This window comes from Elephantulus edwardii, unplaced genomic scaffold, assembly GCF_000299155.1.
Source record: "Elephantulus edwardii isolate Elephantulus edwardi_28Jun2011 unplaced genomic scaffold, EleEdw1.0 scaffold00017, whole genome shotgun sequence".
Lineage (NCBI taxonomy): Eukaryota > Metazoa > Chordata > Mammalia > Macroscelidea > Macroscelididae > Elephantulus > Elephantulus edwardii.
The window spans coordinates 8,962,521-8,979,201 of NW_006399767.1; the positions used below are offsets into that span (position 1 = coordinate 8,962,521).

At 38.8% G+C, this 16,681-nt stretch overlaps 1 protein-coding gene across 1 annotated transcript in view; it reads left to right on the forward strand.

The window, feature by feature from the left end:
* The window catches only part of LOC102861111 (24-hydroxycholesterol 7-alpha-hydroxylase-like), a 182,423-nt gene that overhangs the window by 38,209 nt on the left and 127,533 nt on the right, over positions 1-16,681 (forward strand). Inside the window, exons 3-4 of the mRNA XM_006881929.1 lie at positions 3,720-3,894; positions 7,202-7,351. Coding sequence (XP_006881991.1) covers positions 3,720-3,894; positions 7,202-7,351 — 325 coding nt within the window. The remainder of the gene's footprint in view (positions 1-3,719; positions 3,895-7,201; positions 7,352-16,681) is intronic.

A 16,681-nucleotide genomic window follows, 5' to 3' on the forward strand; every position in this document is an offset into this window, starting at 1 on the left:
ATAGCGACCCTATGAATGAAATACCTGAACACTTGAATAACTTTCATCGTTTCTCCAAGTTCATAGGGTTTCTGGAGTCAAGGTTTTGGAAGTGGATGCCATTCCTGCTTCCAGGCTTGTTTTAATTGAGGAGCTCCACCAAACACTGTCCACCATGGGTAACCATTATCACATCTGACACATCAGTGTTACGGTGCTTAGCATCACAGCAACCAAAATTTCCACCTCTGGAATGGCTCATTTTAAGACTGAGGGGATGGCAAAATTGACCAATTCCAACATTTGCTTTCTACACATCTTATTTGATCCTGCCTTAAAGGTACCATTTATCTTATTTACATTTTTCAAAAGCTATCTAGTCCTCTTTGTAGGCCACACATATCTCACATATTCGTTGTCCTATCCAGTCATGTAAACTCTCTGCTGTTAAGTTGAATCTGACTCACAGTTACCCTCCACTGAGTTTGAGCCTGTAAACTTTTGAGAGGAGACCACCCATCTTTCTCCCATGTGGTATCCAAGTGCTAGCCTTTTAGTTAGCAGCATTGCGATGGGAAAGTCTGATGTTAGGGACCTCTTCAAAGTACTGAAGAACAATGGTGTCACTCCGGAGTCTAAGGTGCGTCTGATACAGGCCCTGGTCTTTGCAGTCACTTGTTATGCGTCAGAGAGCTGGACAATGACTTGGGAGGATAGAAGAAGAATTGATGCCTTTGAGCTGTGGCGCTGGAGAAGAGTATTGAATATACCATGGACCGCTGAGAAAATGAACAGGTTCATCTTGGAGAAGGTTAAACCAGGCTGCTTCTTGGAGACAGGGATCCTAAAGCTTCATCTGACATACTCTGGACATGTTGCAAGGAGGCACCAGTCCTTGGAGAGGGACGTCATGGTTGCGAGTGTAGAGAGACAGTGCAGGAGAGGAAAACCCTTTATGAAGTGGATTGATTCCGTGGCTGGAGTAATCAGGGTGGGTGTATCAGAGACAGTACGATTGGCACAGAACAGAGCAGGGTTTAGGGATGTCGTACATAGGGTCGCTATGAGTCGCAAGTGACTCGATGGTACATAACACCACCAACAACGTTACATAATGTGCCACCCTGGTCCGGTGTAACCACAGCAAAGATTGTGAGATGGCACAGGATCAGATAGGGTTTGCTTCATTTTATGTAGTCACTATGTATGGTGTCACAATGAATTAAATAGAATAGAAAGCTGCTGTCAGGGATTTCTCCAAATTACTAAGGAGCAACAATGTCAGTCTAGAGACTGAGGTGCTCCTGGTCAAGTCATGGTCTTTGCTTTTGTACACTGTGCATCAGAGAGTTAAACAATGCTTAGAGTTGACAGAAAAAGGATTGATGACTTTGAATTGTGGTGCTGAAGAAGAGTATTGAACATACCATGGACTGCCAAGAAAAAAAACAGGTTTGCCCTAGAGAGGGTGAAACCAGGCTTCTCCTTCGAGGCAAGGATTTTGAAGGTCCTTCTTACATATTTTAGGCATGTGACCAGGAGAGATCAATCCCTGGAGAAGGACATCATGCTTGGAAAAGTGAAGGGACACCGCATGAAAGGAAGACTCAAGATGAGATACATTGACATAGTAACTGGGGTTATGGGGGTTGGGGTACCAGAGACAGTGAGATTGACTCAAGATAGGGCGGGGTTCAGAACTATTTTACATAAGTTGCTGTGAGTCTCAGGTGACTCAATGGCACATAACAACAACAACAATATGGTACCTAACAAAACTGAGTCATGTTTTGAGAGTTACAAAAGACCATAGTTAGAAAAAACCATACCATATAATTCACTGTATCACAAGCTTTGATTTACAACATTGGAAGATTCTTTGGGAGGAAATATTGAATATTATAGCAAGCAACAAAAGAAGATGTAAGGAATATGCAAGATTATTATGCCAAAAATAATTGGTTGATATTTACTCATTGCAAGAGGCATCAGATGATTAAAAACCAATAGTACTAAAGGAAGAATTTCAAGGTACACTGAAGAACTGGTAAGGATAGAAATTAATGGAACATTCAGTGTGATGCTTCAGCAGACAGATACAGTGCTAGAGCGACTTAACTCATCTATGCCAAGAAATTGGAAAGACAGATATCTGGTCAGTTGATTGGAAGAGATCTGTATTTGTGCTCAGTCAAAAAAAAAAAAAAAGAGAAAAAAGAGAATCCAACAGAAAGCAGAAATTATGGAATGATATCTATTATCATATTCAAGTAACATCTTGCAGAAGAAGCTATTTTTTAAAATGTTTGGAGCTGTACATAGACAAAGAACTGCCCAATATGTAAGGTGGATTCAGATTAAGATATGGAACAAGAATATCATTGCTGACATCAGGTAGGTCTTTACTAAAAGAGATGGATTTTTACTGAAAGCAGAGAATACTATAAATATGCCTCCCTGTATTTAATTAATTAGGCAAAGGCATTCAACATGTGAGTCATAACGTATTATGGACAACATTTCAAAGAATAGGGATTATAGAACACTTTCGTTGTGCTCATTTGCAACTTGTATATAGGCATTTATTCAAACAAAGCAAGTTATTGCACGGTTTAAAATCAGAAAAAAAGTTAAGGATTATATAGTTAATTTTCTGAAAGCAAACAAGTCTTGAGGTAGTTTCCAATGAAGAGAAAAGACTACAGCCTTCACTATGGATTGCCCCTTAAACAAAAGTAAAACAAGAATCCTTATTAATGGTTCAATAAGCAACATGACAATAAATAGAGAAAAGCTTGAAGTTGTCAACAAGTTCATTTTAATGGAACCCACAATACCCATAGAAGCAGCAGTCAAGAAATAAGAGAAGGTAATGTATGTCACCAGTCTGCTTCAAAGATCTCTTTAAAGTGTCAAAAGCAATGAAGTGTGTCACCTTGAAGACTAGAGAGCTTCAGACCTCTGCCATGATGTTTTCAATCACATCCTATGTACGTAAAAGCTGGATAATGAACAAGGAAGACCAAAGAATTGATGTATTCGAGATGTGGTTGTTGACTTGGATTATTGCCTATACCAAGGCTTTCCAGAAGAATAAGTAAATCTGTCTTGGAAGAAATATAGCCAAGTTTCTCCTTAGAAGCAAGGATGTTGAGATTTCATTTTATTTACTTTGGGCAAATTGTTAGAAGGACCAGTCCTCAAAGAGACACAACATTCATGATAAAATAGAACATCAGTAAAAACATGAAGACCTTCAATAAGGTAGATTGACACAGAGAGTACAGTAATGGGCTCAAATATAACCAAGTTTATGATTATGGTAGAAGAGCAGGTAGCAGTTTAGTTGGGTTTTTTTTTATATAGGGTAGCATTGTTGATGTCAGGTGGATCTTGACTAGAAGCAGAGAATACTTGTGTCTTATTGATTATGCAAGATAATTTGACTATATGGATCATAAGAAAATTATAGCTAACATTGAGAAGAATGAGAATCCCAGAACTTAACTGTAGGCATGTGAAACCTCTACGTAGACCAAGAAGCAGTTGTTCAAACAGAACAAGGGAATACTGTGTGCTTTTAAATCAGGTAAAGTGTGCATCAGGACTGCATCCTTTCTCTATACCTATTCAATTTGTATGCTGAGCAAATAATTCAAAACAAGGTGTTGTAGAAACATACTGACTGCCTACTTAACACAAGTGTTGCTTATTTTGAAGACAGTTTTCTCTCTTTACAGCATCCATTCCAGAGAAGGTATTTTTGGCTCTCCATGAGAAAATCTTTGTTGTGTTGAAAGGGAAGCTTGGAGCTTTTAATATATATCAGTTAAGTGAGCAACTGACTGATGAACTGCATGGACAACTGGAGAATTTAGGCACTCATGGGACGATTGATCTGGTCAACTTAGTAAGGTAAGCAGATGCATGAAATAGTTAATCTTAACTTTTTTAGTTTTAAAAGGTCACTGCCACCCAAACAGATGTATGCACACCCATGTTTATTGCTGCATTGTTCACAATAACAAGGAAATGGAAGCAACCCAAGTGCCCGTCAACAAATGAATGGACAGAGAAGCTGTGGTATAGTCACACATACTGTGCAGCACTGAAAAACAAGAAACTCATAAAATACAATGGGTGACCCTCGAGGACATTATGCTGAGTGAAAGATCTTACTCACAAAAGGACAAATACAGCGTAGTCCCAACATTGTAAAACAGGACTGACATGGAGATTGGGGAGAAACTAAGAAAAGAGGGGATAAATAATGAACACTGCATTTAAATTGATGAAGGAAAGAACTGTCTAAAAGAAACATCTCATTAGGTATTATTTGCATAACAATAGTCCAGAATAAGAGGTGCATAACAAAGTGGACTGAGAGAGGTGGAGGAGGGAGGAAATTGTGCAACAATGAAAGAATCTTTTTAAAGAGAAAAGCGAATGGGGGTGGGAAAGACCGTAGGGAGGAAAATGTGCAACAATGAATGAATGAAAATCCAAGTTTTCTGTAAACTTTCATTAATATATCAATAAAAAATAAATTCTTTAAAGTGTAGATTAAAAAAATCACAATTTAAAAGGTACCTGGTAAATTAAGTTTAGCTGATGAGGCATTAGTTGTTGTTGTTGTTATGTGCCGTCGAGTCCTTTGCGACTCATAGCGACCCTATGTACAACAGCCCTAAACGTGGGTCTATCCTGTGTCAGTCACATTGCCTCTGACACACCCATCCTGATTACCCCAGTCACCGAATTAATCCACCTCATAGAGGGCCTTCCTCTCCTGCGCTGTCCCTCCACCCTCCCAAGCATGATGTCCCTCTCCAAAGACCTGTCTGTCCTTACAACATGTCCAAAGTATGTCAGACGAAGCCCCAGAATCCTTGCCTCCAAGGAGTAGCCTGGTTTAACCCTCTCTAGGATGAGGCATTAAGAAGTCCATTAATTAAAAAAAAAAATACAACTAATGGATAGTTTCCAGTTCTGCATTTCTAAGGCAAACCAATGTAATCAACTATGTCAATAAAATAATTGTAATAGGTTTACTTTTACTTCTCCTTGTCTATTCTATAAAGGTGAGTATGCTCTACATGAATTTCCCCCTTTAATTACCATATACCATTATAATTTTTTATTAGCTCAAGGGAATATTGAAGAGCCAAGGGGAAAATAGAGTCATAAAGTTGATGACGAAAAACCAGGAGATGTGTTTAGGATAACATAAGGCGGCTGAGGCAAAGCCAGTGTAAACCTTCTTCTAGAAGGCAGGTGCCAGGAGATAAAGCAGAGCAACAGAGGGCATCCTGGAGCACCCTGCCATATTCTGAAACATTTTAGCCAAATTGGGGGCCAACACAGTGGCCACAAGGAAGATTCTCCACGTGTATAAGGAAATCAGTAAAATGAAGTTACTTTCCATTTCAGTGACTTCCTTGGCTTATGGAAGATGACATTCAACAGATTTGCCCGCAAAACAGAATGGCATTGAACATTTATTAGAGGTCCAGAGAGAACGAGAGAAAACAAAACAAAACAAAAAAGAAAATAAAATAATTAACCAAACTTTTAGAGTATCTACTACCTGCAACAAATGCAACAAATAGTTTATCTTTGAATTTTTTGGGGGAGGAGAGAGATTCTAAAATATCTAGTGGCAAATGAAAACTAAGCACATTATATTTAGTGTTACTATTTTCCAGGACGAGAGCACTGGTCCATATGCAGTTGTACTGCGAACCCACTGGCCACACCTCTCTCTGACAGTTCAAATCCACCAGCCTCTGCAGGAGAAAGATAGGCAGTTTCCTCCTGTGTGATTTACAGTCTTAGAAACCAGGGTCAGCTATGAGTTGGCTTTGACTTAAAGAGCAGTGAGTTTTAAGTTGGCGCATGTTCACAATCTTTGATACTCTTTTTCTAAAAGATATCCAGTGACTATTATAATAAAAGTTAAACTTAATGATATAACAAACCTGCTTGTTGGGTCTTAGAAGGACCTGAAGCACTTGCTGCCGAAGGTCAAGGACTGCAGCCTTCAATATGGATTGAAGCTCAATATCAAGAAAACAAAGATTCTCACCACTGGGCCTACTGGCAGTGCCATAACAGAGGGAGAAGAGATTTGAGATTGGTAACAGCTTTAGTTTGATGGGTTCCACAATCAACACTCTTGGCAGCAGTAGCCAGGAAATCAAGACGAATTGCATTGGGAGAGTCGGCTGTCAGAGACCTCTCCAAAGTACTGAATAGCAATGATACCAGTCTGGAGACTAAGGTATGCCTGATCCAGGCCACAGTCTTAGCAGTTGCTTGCTATGCATCAGAGAGCTGGACAATGACTAGGAATGATAGAAACATAATTGAGTTGTGTTGCTGGAGAAGAGTATTAAATATACCATGGTTCATCCTGGAGAGGGTAGGATCAGGCTTCTCCTCGGAGGCAAGGATTCTCAGGTTTTGTCTGACATACTTTGGGCATGTTGCAAGGAAGGACCAGTCCTTGGAGAAGCACATTATGCTTGGAAGGGTGGAAGGGCAGAGAAAAAGAAGGAGACCCTCAGTGAGATGGATTGATTCAGTGACTGGGGATGAGTGTAGGTGTGTCAGAGACAGTAAAGATGGCACAGGATAAAACAGGTTTCAGGGCTATTGTACATAGGTAGGGTCACTATGAGTTGCAAGTGACTCGACAGCACATAACAACCAGGATAACATATTTAATATAGTATAATTAAACCTTTCCTGTGAAATAGTAGGGAATGTTGTGACTAATATTAATGAATAATAATCTTTGGCTATGGTTCATGGGTTGGGTATGTTTTGTTGGTTTTTTTTTTAATACTTTCTTGACTTGACTACCATTACCATAGCCAAAGCTCTGTATGGGCTAAAGCTTAGTATATCTTTATTAGATAAATAAATATTTGTTCAATTGTATGAATTTATTTCTATCTACTACTTAACATTTGTTGAAATATAATAATACTTGCTTATAAAGCCTGTGAAAATCTTTAGATGAATAAGACTATAAGTTCTCTTATCCCACATTATTTTGTTCACAGTAATTCAATATTAAAATCTCTTAGAAGTAATTCTACTCCAAAGACTGATTTTGTCATGGATTATTACAACAACAACAACAATAATAATAATAATAATAGAATAACTATTACATAATATTTTTTGTCTCACTTTTCATATTTTTCTGTCTTTGTAGGCATGTCCTTTATCCAGCCACCACAAGCATCCTCTTTAAAAAAGACTTTATCCCCACAAACAAGAGTGAAACCAAGAAATTTTATCAACATTTTCAAACTTATGATGAAAGTTTTGAATATGGGTCCCAGTTGCCAGAATGTTTCTTAAGGTAGAAAATTGTTTCTTATAATTAATACATTGACTGCCTCTCAGTAATCTACACATTTGTCTGTTCTAAGTAACCATTAATTGGAGAAAAACTCCTATTTATTGTCTCTGGTTTGGGTGTGTACAGATTGCAGTAGGAATGAGAGAGTGATGGTATCTCCAAACTTCACCATCTTTCTCTTCTTAATTTGATGAACAACAAAAAACAAGCAGAACATTTTGTCCCATTTTTTTCCTTGTTATTATCATCACATGCATTGCTACAGTTTAGATCCATGTTGAATGGTCGAGTGTGACAAGTCTCAGAAACAGACATTACTATCTATTCTCATTGTCTCTGAGGCAAAAGGAATCTTTTTGTGTGGTAAATGTCTTCCTACAGACGATTCAGACTACTTAATAGAAAATGGTTTGAATGCAAAGTAGCTGAGTAATTTTAAAAAGTTTCTTGGTAATACGTCCACAGTGGTTACTAATCTGGTAACTTAAAAAAAGATGAAAACCAATTTGCTTTCCCTGGCTAACTCTGATGACTTTGATCCTTGTTCTGGTGGGATTTTTTTAAATTTTTTTTTCCCCTCTCACAGTTTGGGATAGAGTGAAAATAGACAGAGCACATTGAGGATGCTGTTTTCTTATTAGTAGCAACTCTATACAAATTTTAATATTTAGTCACACAAGATAATAAAACAGTGTCTGCCATGTGTTTTCAAGTATATTCTAGACTGATAATTTTTGAAGGTGCTTCCTCGGAGAAGCTGTACTATGTGAAAAAAGAATGTGGTGTTAGTATTGGAGGAAGACTTACCAGTAATTTGTGATAGGCAGATAATACAACTGTTCTGACTTAATGTGAAAAGACTTTGAAGTTCTTGCTGAAGAAAAACAAACTCTACAGACTTCTTTAGAGACCCCTGGCGTCCTAGATTGTAGGTTAAAGTGCCAAACCCAAAATAATCAGTTCAAATACACCAGAAGCTCTGAGGGAAAAGATAGGCAGTCTCCTCCAGTGTGATTTACAGCCTCTGAAAACCCAGTGGACAGTCAACTATGAGGGGATGTCAACTCAACAGCAATGAGTATGGCTTTTTTCCCCCCGCTAGGCAATCAATAGGTTTTATTTATGCTGCTTTGAGAAAAAGAGACAAAAGACAACCCTTCATAATTGTCTTAACAGCGATCTCAGTTGTGAGGATAATATACACTTTAATAAAGTGCAAGTAAATATAGAAGTATTTACATATATTGTGATTGCTGTTGTTATGTGCCCTTGAGTCAGCTAAGCCTCAGAGCAACCCTATACACAATAGCTATGAACCCTTCCTTGTCCTAAGCCAGTCTCACTGACTCTGGTACACCTACATTTCCCCAGTTACTGTGCCATCCCCTCCAGGGTCTTCTCTTGAGCTGTCCCTCCAGCCTTCCAAGTGTGATGTCCTTTGCCAAGGACTGGTCCCTTCTGGCAACATGGCCAAAGTATGTGAGATGAAGCTTCAAAATCCTTGCCTCCAAAGAAAACCTGCTTTTTCTTCAGGACAAACCTGTTTTTTCTTTAGGCAGTCCATGATGTATTCAGTTCTCTTCTCCAACAAACAATTCAAAGGCATCAATTCTTCTTCTGTCATCCTTAGTCATTGTCCAGCTCTCTGATGCCTAGTGAACAACTGTGAAGACCATGACCTATATCAGAAGCACCTTAGTCTCTAGACTGACATCATTGCTCTTCAGCGCTCTGGCGAGGTCCCTGACAGCAGATTTTCCTAATACAATTCAGCTTTTGATTTCCTGACTGCTGGTGTTGATTGTGGAGCCAAGCAAACTGAAAATGTTAACAATTTTAATCTCTTCTCCATCTATTATGGTGCTACCCATTGGCCCAGTGGTGAGAATCTTTGTCTTCTTGATGTTGAGTTTCAATCTGTATTGAAAGCTGCAGTCCTTGACATTTTGTAGCAAACACTTCAGATCCTCTTCAGTTCCAGCAAGTAAGGTTGTGTCATCTACACAACACAGACTGTTTCCTCCAATATGAGGTTTCCTCCAATCCTGATGCCACATTCTCCTCATAAAATCCAACCTCCTAAATGATCTGTTCTGCATATGGAACAAAAAGGTATGGATATAGGATGCATCCCTGGCATGCACCTTTCCCAGTTTTGAATCATGCAATGTTTCCTTGCTTTGTTCTAACAACTGCCTCCTGGTCCAAGGATAGGTTTCGTATAAGCACAATCAGGTATTCCAGAATTCCCATTCTTCTTTGAGTTGGCCACAGTTTGTTGTGATCTACAGCATCAAATGTCTTTGCATAGTAAATTAAACATAGGTAAACATTCTTCTGATACTCTCTGCATTAAAGCACAATCTGCCTGACATTCACTATGATGCCCATAGTGCCACAGCCTCTTCTAAATCCAGCTTGTATTTCTAGTAGTTCTCTGTTGATGTGTAAACTGGCCACCATACACAGAACTAACCTGTAATGGAGGAAAAAGAATCATTATTCACCTGATTTTAAAAAATTAAAATATCAGTGTAATTTATGTGGGAATAAAGTGAAAGAGAAAGCAATCATCATTGAAAAACCCTGTGTCCTGAGAAGACTTCTTAAAAATTTTTAATTGGTTTGGTTACAAAGTTTGTTATACATTTTCACACTATTCTTCATTCACATTGTGTTTCATACAAACATTCTCATGCATCATGTTTTATAAAATCATTCACCACTGGACTTTGCCCAGCATTACCCCATCTTTTAACCCAAATCTTTCACTTTCATTTCCCCCTTCCTCCACCCACCAAACTGTGCAACCCTGTGGTTTCATCAGAAAATGTAGAAATATTTTACCCCTCTACCTATTTCAGAAGGTCAAGGACTGCAGCCTTTAATATGGATTGAAGTTCAACATCAAGAAAACAAAGATTCTCACCACTGGGCCAATTGGCAACATCATGATAAATGGTAAAGAGATTGAGATTATTAACAGCTTGAGTTTGCTTGATTCCACAATCAACATTCTTGGTACCAGCAGCCAGGAAATGAAAAGACATATTGCACTGGGAAAGTCTTCTGTCAGAGACCTTGCCAAAGTACTGAAGAGCAATGATGTCAGTCTGGAGACTAAGGTGTGCCTGATACAGGCCATAGACTTTGAAATTACTTGCTATGCATCAGAAAGCTTGACGATGACTAGGAACGATAGAAAGAGAACTGATGCCTTTAAGCTGTGGTTCTGGACAAGAATATTGAATATAATGTGGACTTCTAGGAGAACAAATAGATTCATCTTAGAGAGGGTGATATCAGGCTGCTCCTTGGAGGCAAGGATTCTGAAACTTCATCTGACATACTTTGGACATGTTGCAAGGAGGGACCAGTCCTTGGAGAGGGACATCATGCTTGAGAGGGTGGAGGGCCAGCGCAAGAGAGGAAGATCCTCGATGAGATGGATTGATTTAGTGACTAAGGTAATGGGGGTAGGTGCGTCAAAGACAATGAGATTGGCACAGGCTAGAGCAGGGTCACTCTATGAGCCACAGGTGACTCAACAGCACATAACAACAACAACAACAACAACCCGTTGAAAAAGAAAATATTTCTCCAGTACATCCAGTTTTTTCTGGGCTTTCTCTACCCACGGTGCTGGTGTAGACAGCTGGTGCGAACTTATTCCAGAGATGAGTAGTAGAAATATGCACTCTGTCAGGAGTGGGTGCACTATTCCTCCTGGCCTCCCTTCCCACTTCCTCCAAGATGGTAGTGCCTTTTCCTTTTTTGACAGCCTTCAGTATGGATTATATTTCAGTATCAAGAAAGCAAAAATTCTCCCCACTGAACTGATAGCCAATGTCATGATAAATGAAGAGAAGACTGAAGTTGTCAATGATTTCATTTTCTTTGAATACCCATGGTAACATCAAGGACCTCTTTTTTTAATTTTATTTTTGAGGTTTTGGGTTCATTTATATTGTGTTTCTTAGTATTTCCATACATTATAAAATTAATCACTATTTATCTATGCCTACTATTGACCCATCTCTTCAGATCCCCACTGGATCTTTTTCTAATTCCTTCACCGCCTCCCTCCACCCACCAAATTCTGTGACCCTATCGTCTACCTTCCCCCCACTCTTTTTCCTCCCCCCTCCCTCTTTGGATGCACATCTGACTAGTTATCCTTGTGTTTTACAACAATAGTTTTATGCAGCATTAATCCTTATAGGCCTGAGTTAGTTCACTCAGCTTAACAGTCTCTAGCCTCTCCCATGTTATATAGCATGTTTGAAAGTATTGACCCTGAGTGCTGCATAGTATTTCATCATGTGAATGGACCACAATTACTCAAGCCACTCATTTGTTAATGGACATTTGAGCTGTTTCTGTGTTCTTGATAGCGTGACTAACAATGCTAAGAACATCAAGTTCAAATCTCTATATCTCAGTTCTATTTTCTTCAGGGAAATATTTCCTTCAGTGGAATATCTGGGTCACATGTTAGTAGTGGAATGTTTCTGTTTAGCTTTTTGAGAAAATGCCAAATGGTCTTACAGAGTCGTATCATTTTACAATCCATCAACAGTATATGGGAATTCTAATCTCTTCACATCCTTTACAACATTTATTGCTTACTGTCCTGTTAAACTTTGTCTCTCTACTAAGATGAAATGGTATCTCATCGAGGTCTCTTATTGCCAGTGATTTTGAGCATTTCTTCATGTATCAGTTGGCCATCCAAATGTCTTCCTCTGTGAAAACTCTTCCCATGTCTTTTGCCCATTTTGTAATTGGGTTATCAATCTTTTCCTTCTGGGGGTCCTGTAGCAGTCTGTAAATTTTTGTTGAGATCCTTGTCTGATATGTCATTGCCAAATGCTTTTCCAAGACTGTAGATTTTCTTTTCACCCTTTTGGAAATAGGTTTTGAGGCACACAGTTTTTTAATCTTTAGAAGGTTCTGTTCATTGATGTTATCCTCTCCTAGTTGTGCATTTCTGGCTGCATTTGCTAGCCTATTTATACCATAGGCTAGGCCTTCTATTTCATCCCTTTTTGTCTCTTATAACTTTAGGGTTTAGAGCTTTACTCCTAGATCTCTGATGCACCTTGAGGTGATTTTTGTGTATCGTGTGAGATGTGGATCCTGTTTCAGCTTTCTGCAGGTGGAAGTCCAGTGCCAGCACCATGAGTTGAAGAGGTTTCCATTCCCCCATTTGATAGGTTTTGTTTCCTTGTTGAATACCAGTTGACTGTAGGTTGTTGTTGTTATATGCCATCAGGTCATCTGCAACTCATAATGACCCTATGTACAACAGCCCTAATCTCTGCCCTATCTTGTGCCAATCTCACCATCTCTGACACACCTACCACCCATTACCCCAGTCACCAAATCAATCCACCACATCAAGGGTCTTCCTCTCCTGCACTGGCCCTCCACCCTCCCAAGTATGATGTCCCTTTACAAGGACTGTTCCCTCCTTGCAACATGTCTAAAGTATGTCAAAGCTTCTGAATCTTTGCCTCTAAGGAGCAGCTCAACTTCATCCTCTCCAGGACAAACCTGTTCGTAGGTAGATGGATTAATTTCTGGGTTTTATATTCTGTTTCATTGGTCTATGTGTGTGTCATTGTACCAATTCCATGCTATTTTATTACACTGTGTAAAAGGTTTTTATATTAAGAAGTGATATGTCTCCCACTTCATTCTTGTTTTTCAGAAGTACTTTGCTTTTTCTTTCCTTTCCGAATAAACTTCCTATTACCTTTTTTTTATCTCTTTGAAAATTGAATTTGGTATCTGTATTGGGATTTCACTGAACACGTTTTTTGCTTTTGGTAGGATCACTATTTTTACTATATTGAGTCTTCCTATCCATGAACAAGGAACATTGTTCTCATTTATTTGGGTCTCTTATTGTTCCTTACAATAGTGTTTTGTAATTTTCTTTATAAAAGTCTTTTGTCTCTAGTTTGGTTTATTCCTAAGTATCTCAATATGTAGTTGGCTATTTGGTTGATTAAATCCATGGGAAGAATCTTTGAAGAATCTCACTGTCAGCTATGAAAACTAGGCCAGGTGCTAAAACAGACCATCAGCTGCTCATATGCAAGTTCAAACTGAAGCTAAAGAAAATGAAGTCAAATCCACAATAACCAAAATTAGACCTTGACTCTATCCTACCTGGATTTAAAAACCATCTCAGTTATAGATTTTAAACCTTTAACACTAATGAGCTGAGACCAGATGATTTGTGCAAGGATATCATGAATATTATCTATGAAGAATGCAAAATGTTGTTACAATGACAGAGGAGGAACTAAAGACTGAGATGATGTCAGAACACACTCTGAATAGTCACTAGAACACCAAGAAGCCATTCCAAAGGGAAGAAATCAGGATGTTAAGGAGCTAAACAGATTTCAAAGGGTGGCTTGAGGAGGTAAAGCAAAGTACTATCACAAAATGTGCAAAGATCTGGAGTCGGAAAATCAAAAGAGACAAACTCGCTTGGCATTTCTTAAACTGAAGGAACTGAGGAATGAGTTCAAGCCTCAAGCTGCAATACATAAGAATACTATAGGCAGAATATTTAATGACTCAGGAGCATCAAAGGAATATGGAGGGAGAACACAGAGTCATTGTACCAAAAAGAATTGGCTTACTTAGAAGAATTTCATGAAATAACATATAGTTAAGAGGCAATGGTGATGAAGGGTGCAGTTCAAGTTGTTTTGAGGAGTTGACAAAAAAAAAAGGCAACAGGAATGGATGGAATACCAATTGACATATTTCAACAGATGCAGCCCTGGATGTGTCCACCAGGTTGTGCCAAGAAATCTGGAGGACAACTACCTGGCCAACTGACTGGGAGAGATTCATATTTATTTCCATTCCAAAAAAAGGTGACCCAACAGAATGTGGAAAAGATAAAATAATCTCTTTAATATCACACTCAAGCAAAATCCTGCTGAAGATCATCCAAAAATTGCTGGAATGGTACATCTGCAGAGAACGACAATAAATACAAGCTGGGTTTAGAAAGAGGCCATGGCACTAGAGACATCATAACTAATACCAGATGGATCTTGGCTAAAAGCAAAGAGTATCAAAAGGAATGTTTGTATTTCATTGACTGTGCAAAGGCATTTGACTCTGTGGATCACAACAAATTGTGGCTAACCTTGAGAATAACGGGAATCCCAGAACACTTGGTTGTGCTTATGAAAAATACTTGGACTAGGAAGCAGTCATCAGAGCAGAGCAAGAAAATAGTGCATCTTTCAAAATCAAGAAAGGGTGATATCAAGGATGCTGCCTATCTCCATATCTTTTCAGTCTGTATGTGGAACAGATCATTCAGGAGGATGGACTTGATGAGGAGAAATGTGACTTCAGGATTAGAGGAAGATGCATCAACAACCTACATTATGTAGATGACACAATCTTGCATGCTGAAACTGATGAGGACCTGAAGCATTTGCTGTAGAAGGTCAAAGACTTTGACCTTCTTTAATGTGCAACATCAAGAAAACAAAGATTCTCATCTCTGGGTCAATTGGCAGATCATGATAATGGAGAAGAGATTGAAATTGTTAACAATTTCAGCTTGCTTAATTCCGCAATCAACAATCTTGGCACCAGCAGTCAGGAAATCAAAAGACAAATTGCATTAGGAAAATCTGCTGTCAGGGACCTCTCCAGAATGCTGAAGAGCAATGATATCAGCCTTGGCCTTCACAATTTTTTTGCTATGCATCAGAGTACTAAAGATTACAGAAGAAGAATAAATACCTTTGAGTTGTAGTGCTGGAAAAGATTATTGAACATACCCTGGACTGCCAAGAGAACAAATAGGTTTGTCTTGGAGATGGTAGAACCAGGTTGCTTCTTGGAGGCAAGGATTCTTAATCTCTTTCTCACATTCTTTGGACATGTTGCCAGGAGGGACCAGTCCCTGGTGAAGGACATCATGCTTGTAAGATTGGAAGAATAACACAGGAGAGGAAGACCTCGCATAAAATGGATTGACACAGTAACTGGGATAATGGGGCTAGGTGTGGTGGAGGCAGGCATGTAGAAACTGGCTATTGTGTATAAGGTTTCTATCCATTATATTTTACTCTACAGCACATCACAACATTTTAAATTATATTGCTCCCTTTATTCCTTCTCTGTGTTTTGTTGTTGTTGTTACTGTAGAGAAATCCTACTGATTTTTGTATATTGATCTTATATTATGCCACTCTACTGAATTGGTCTACTAGGTCTAACAGTTGGCATTTGTTGGTTGATTCTGGGGGGCAGAGTGTTTCTGTGTATACTATCATGTCATCTGCATACAGCAAGTTCTACCACCTCTTTCCACATCTAAATACCTTTTTCCCCTTCTCTTGTCATATTGCCCCACAAGTACTTCATTCAATATTATATATATTGAATATCATTGTTATTATTCTTAGGTGTTGTCAGATCAATTAGTACTCAAAACGACCCAGTGAATAGCCATCCTGGATCTTGCCCTATCTATCCTATCCCACCCTCATCATCTCTGAAACACTCAGTCAAGCCCATTGTTTTAGTCACAGTGTCAATTCATGCCATTGGAGGTCTTTCTCTCCTTTGTTGAAACACCATCTTTCCAAGCATGATGTCTCTCTCTAAAGAATAGCCTCACAAGTGGCGAGTATTATGCTAAGTGAACTAACTCAGTCCCATAAGGACAAATACTATATAAGACCATTATTGTAGAAGTTGTATGCTGATCTGGGGGCGGGGGGAGAGGTTAGGATGGGTGCGGGAGGAGGGTGAGGGGAGGTTAAACATAGGGGCACACAATCTGATGGATGGTTGGGGGAGTCGGTCAAGGAAATGGGAAAGATCCAGTGTGAAAAGCAATATATGTGAACTTTGTAAATAAACCAGTATAAAATAAAAATTTTATTTTAAATAATAAAAAAAAAGAATAGCCTTGTCTAGCTACATATCCCAAGTATGAAAGACAAAGCTTTTCTTATCTTTGCCTCCTAGGAGCATTCCACTTCACCCTCTCCAAAACATGTCTGTTTGTTTTTTTGGCAGTCCATGGGATTCAGTTTTCTTCTCCAGTACCACAACTTGAACAGGAGTGATTAAAATGGGCATTCTTGTCTGGCCCTTGTTCTCAAGGGGAATGCCTTAGTCTTTCTCAATTGAGAATGATGTTGGCTCTTGGTTTTGAATACATACTTTTAAACATATTGAGGAAATTCCCTTCTATTCCTGTTTGTTTGGTTTCTTTTTTAGTATTTCAATTAGGAAGAGATGTTAGATTTTGTCAAAAGTCTTTTCTGCATC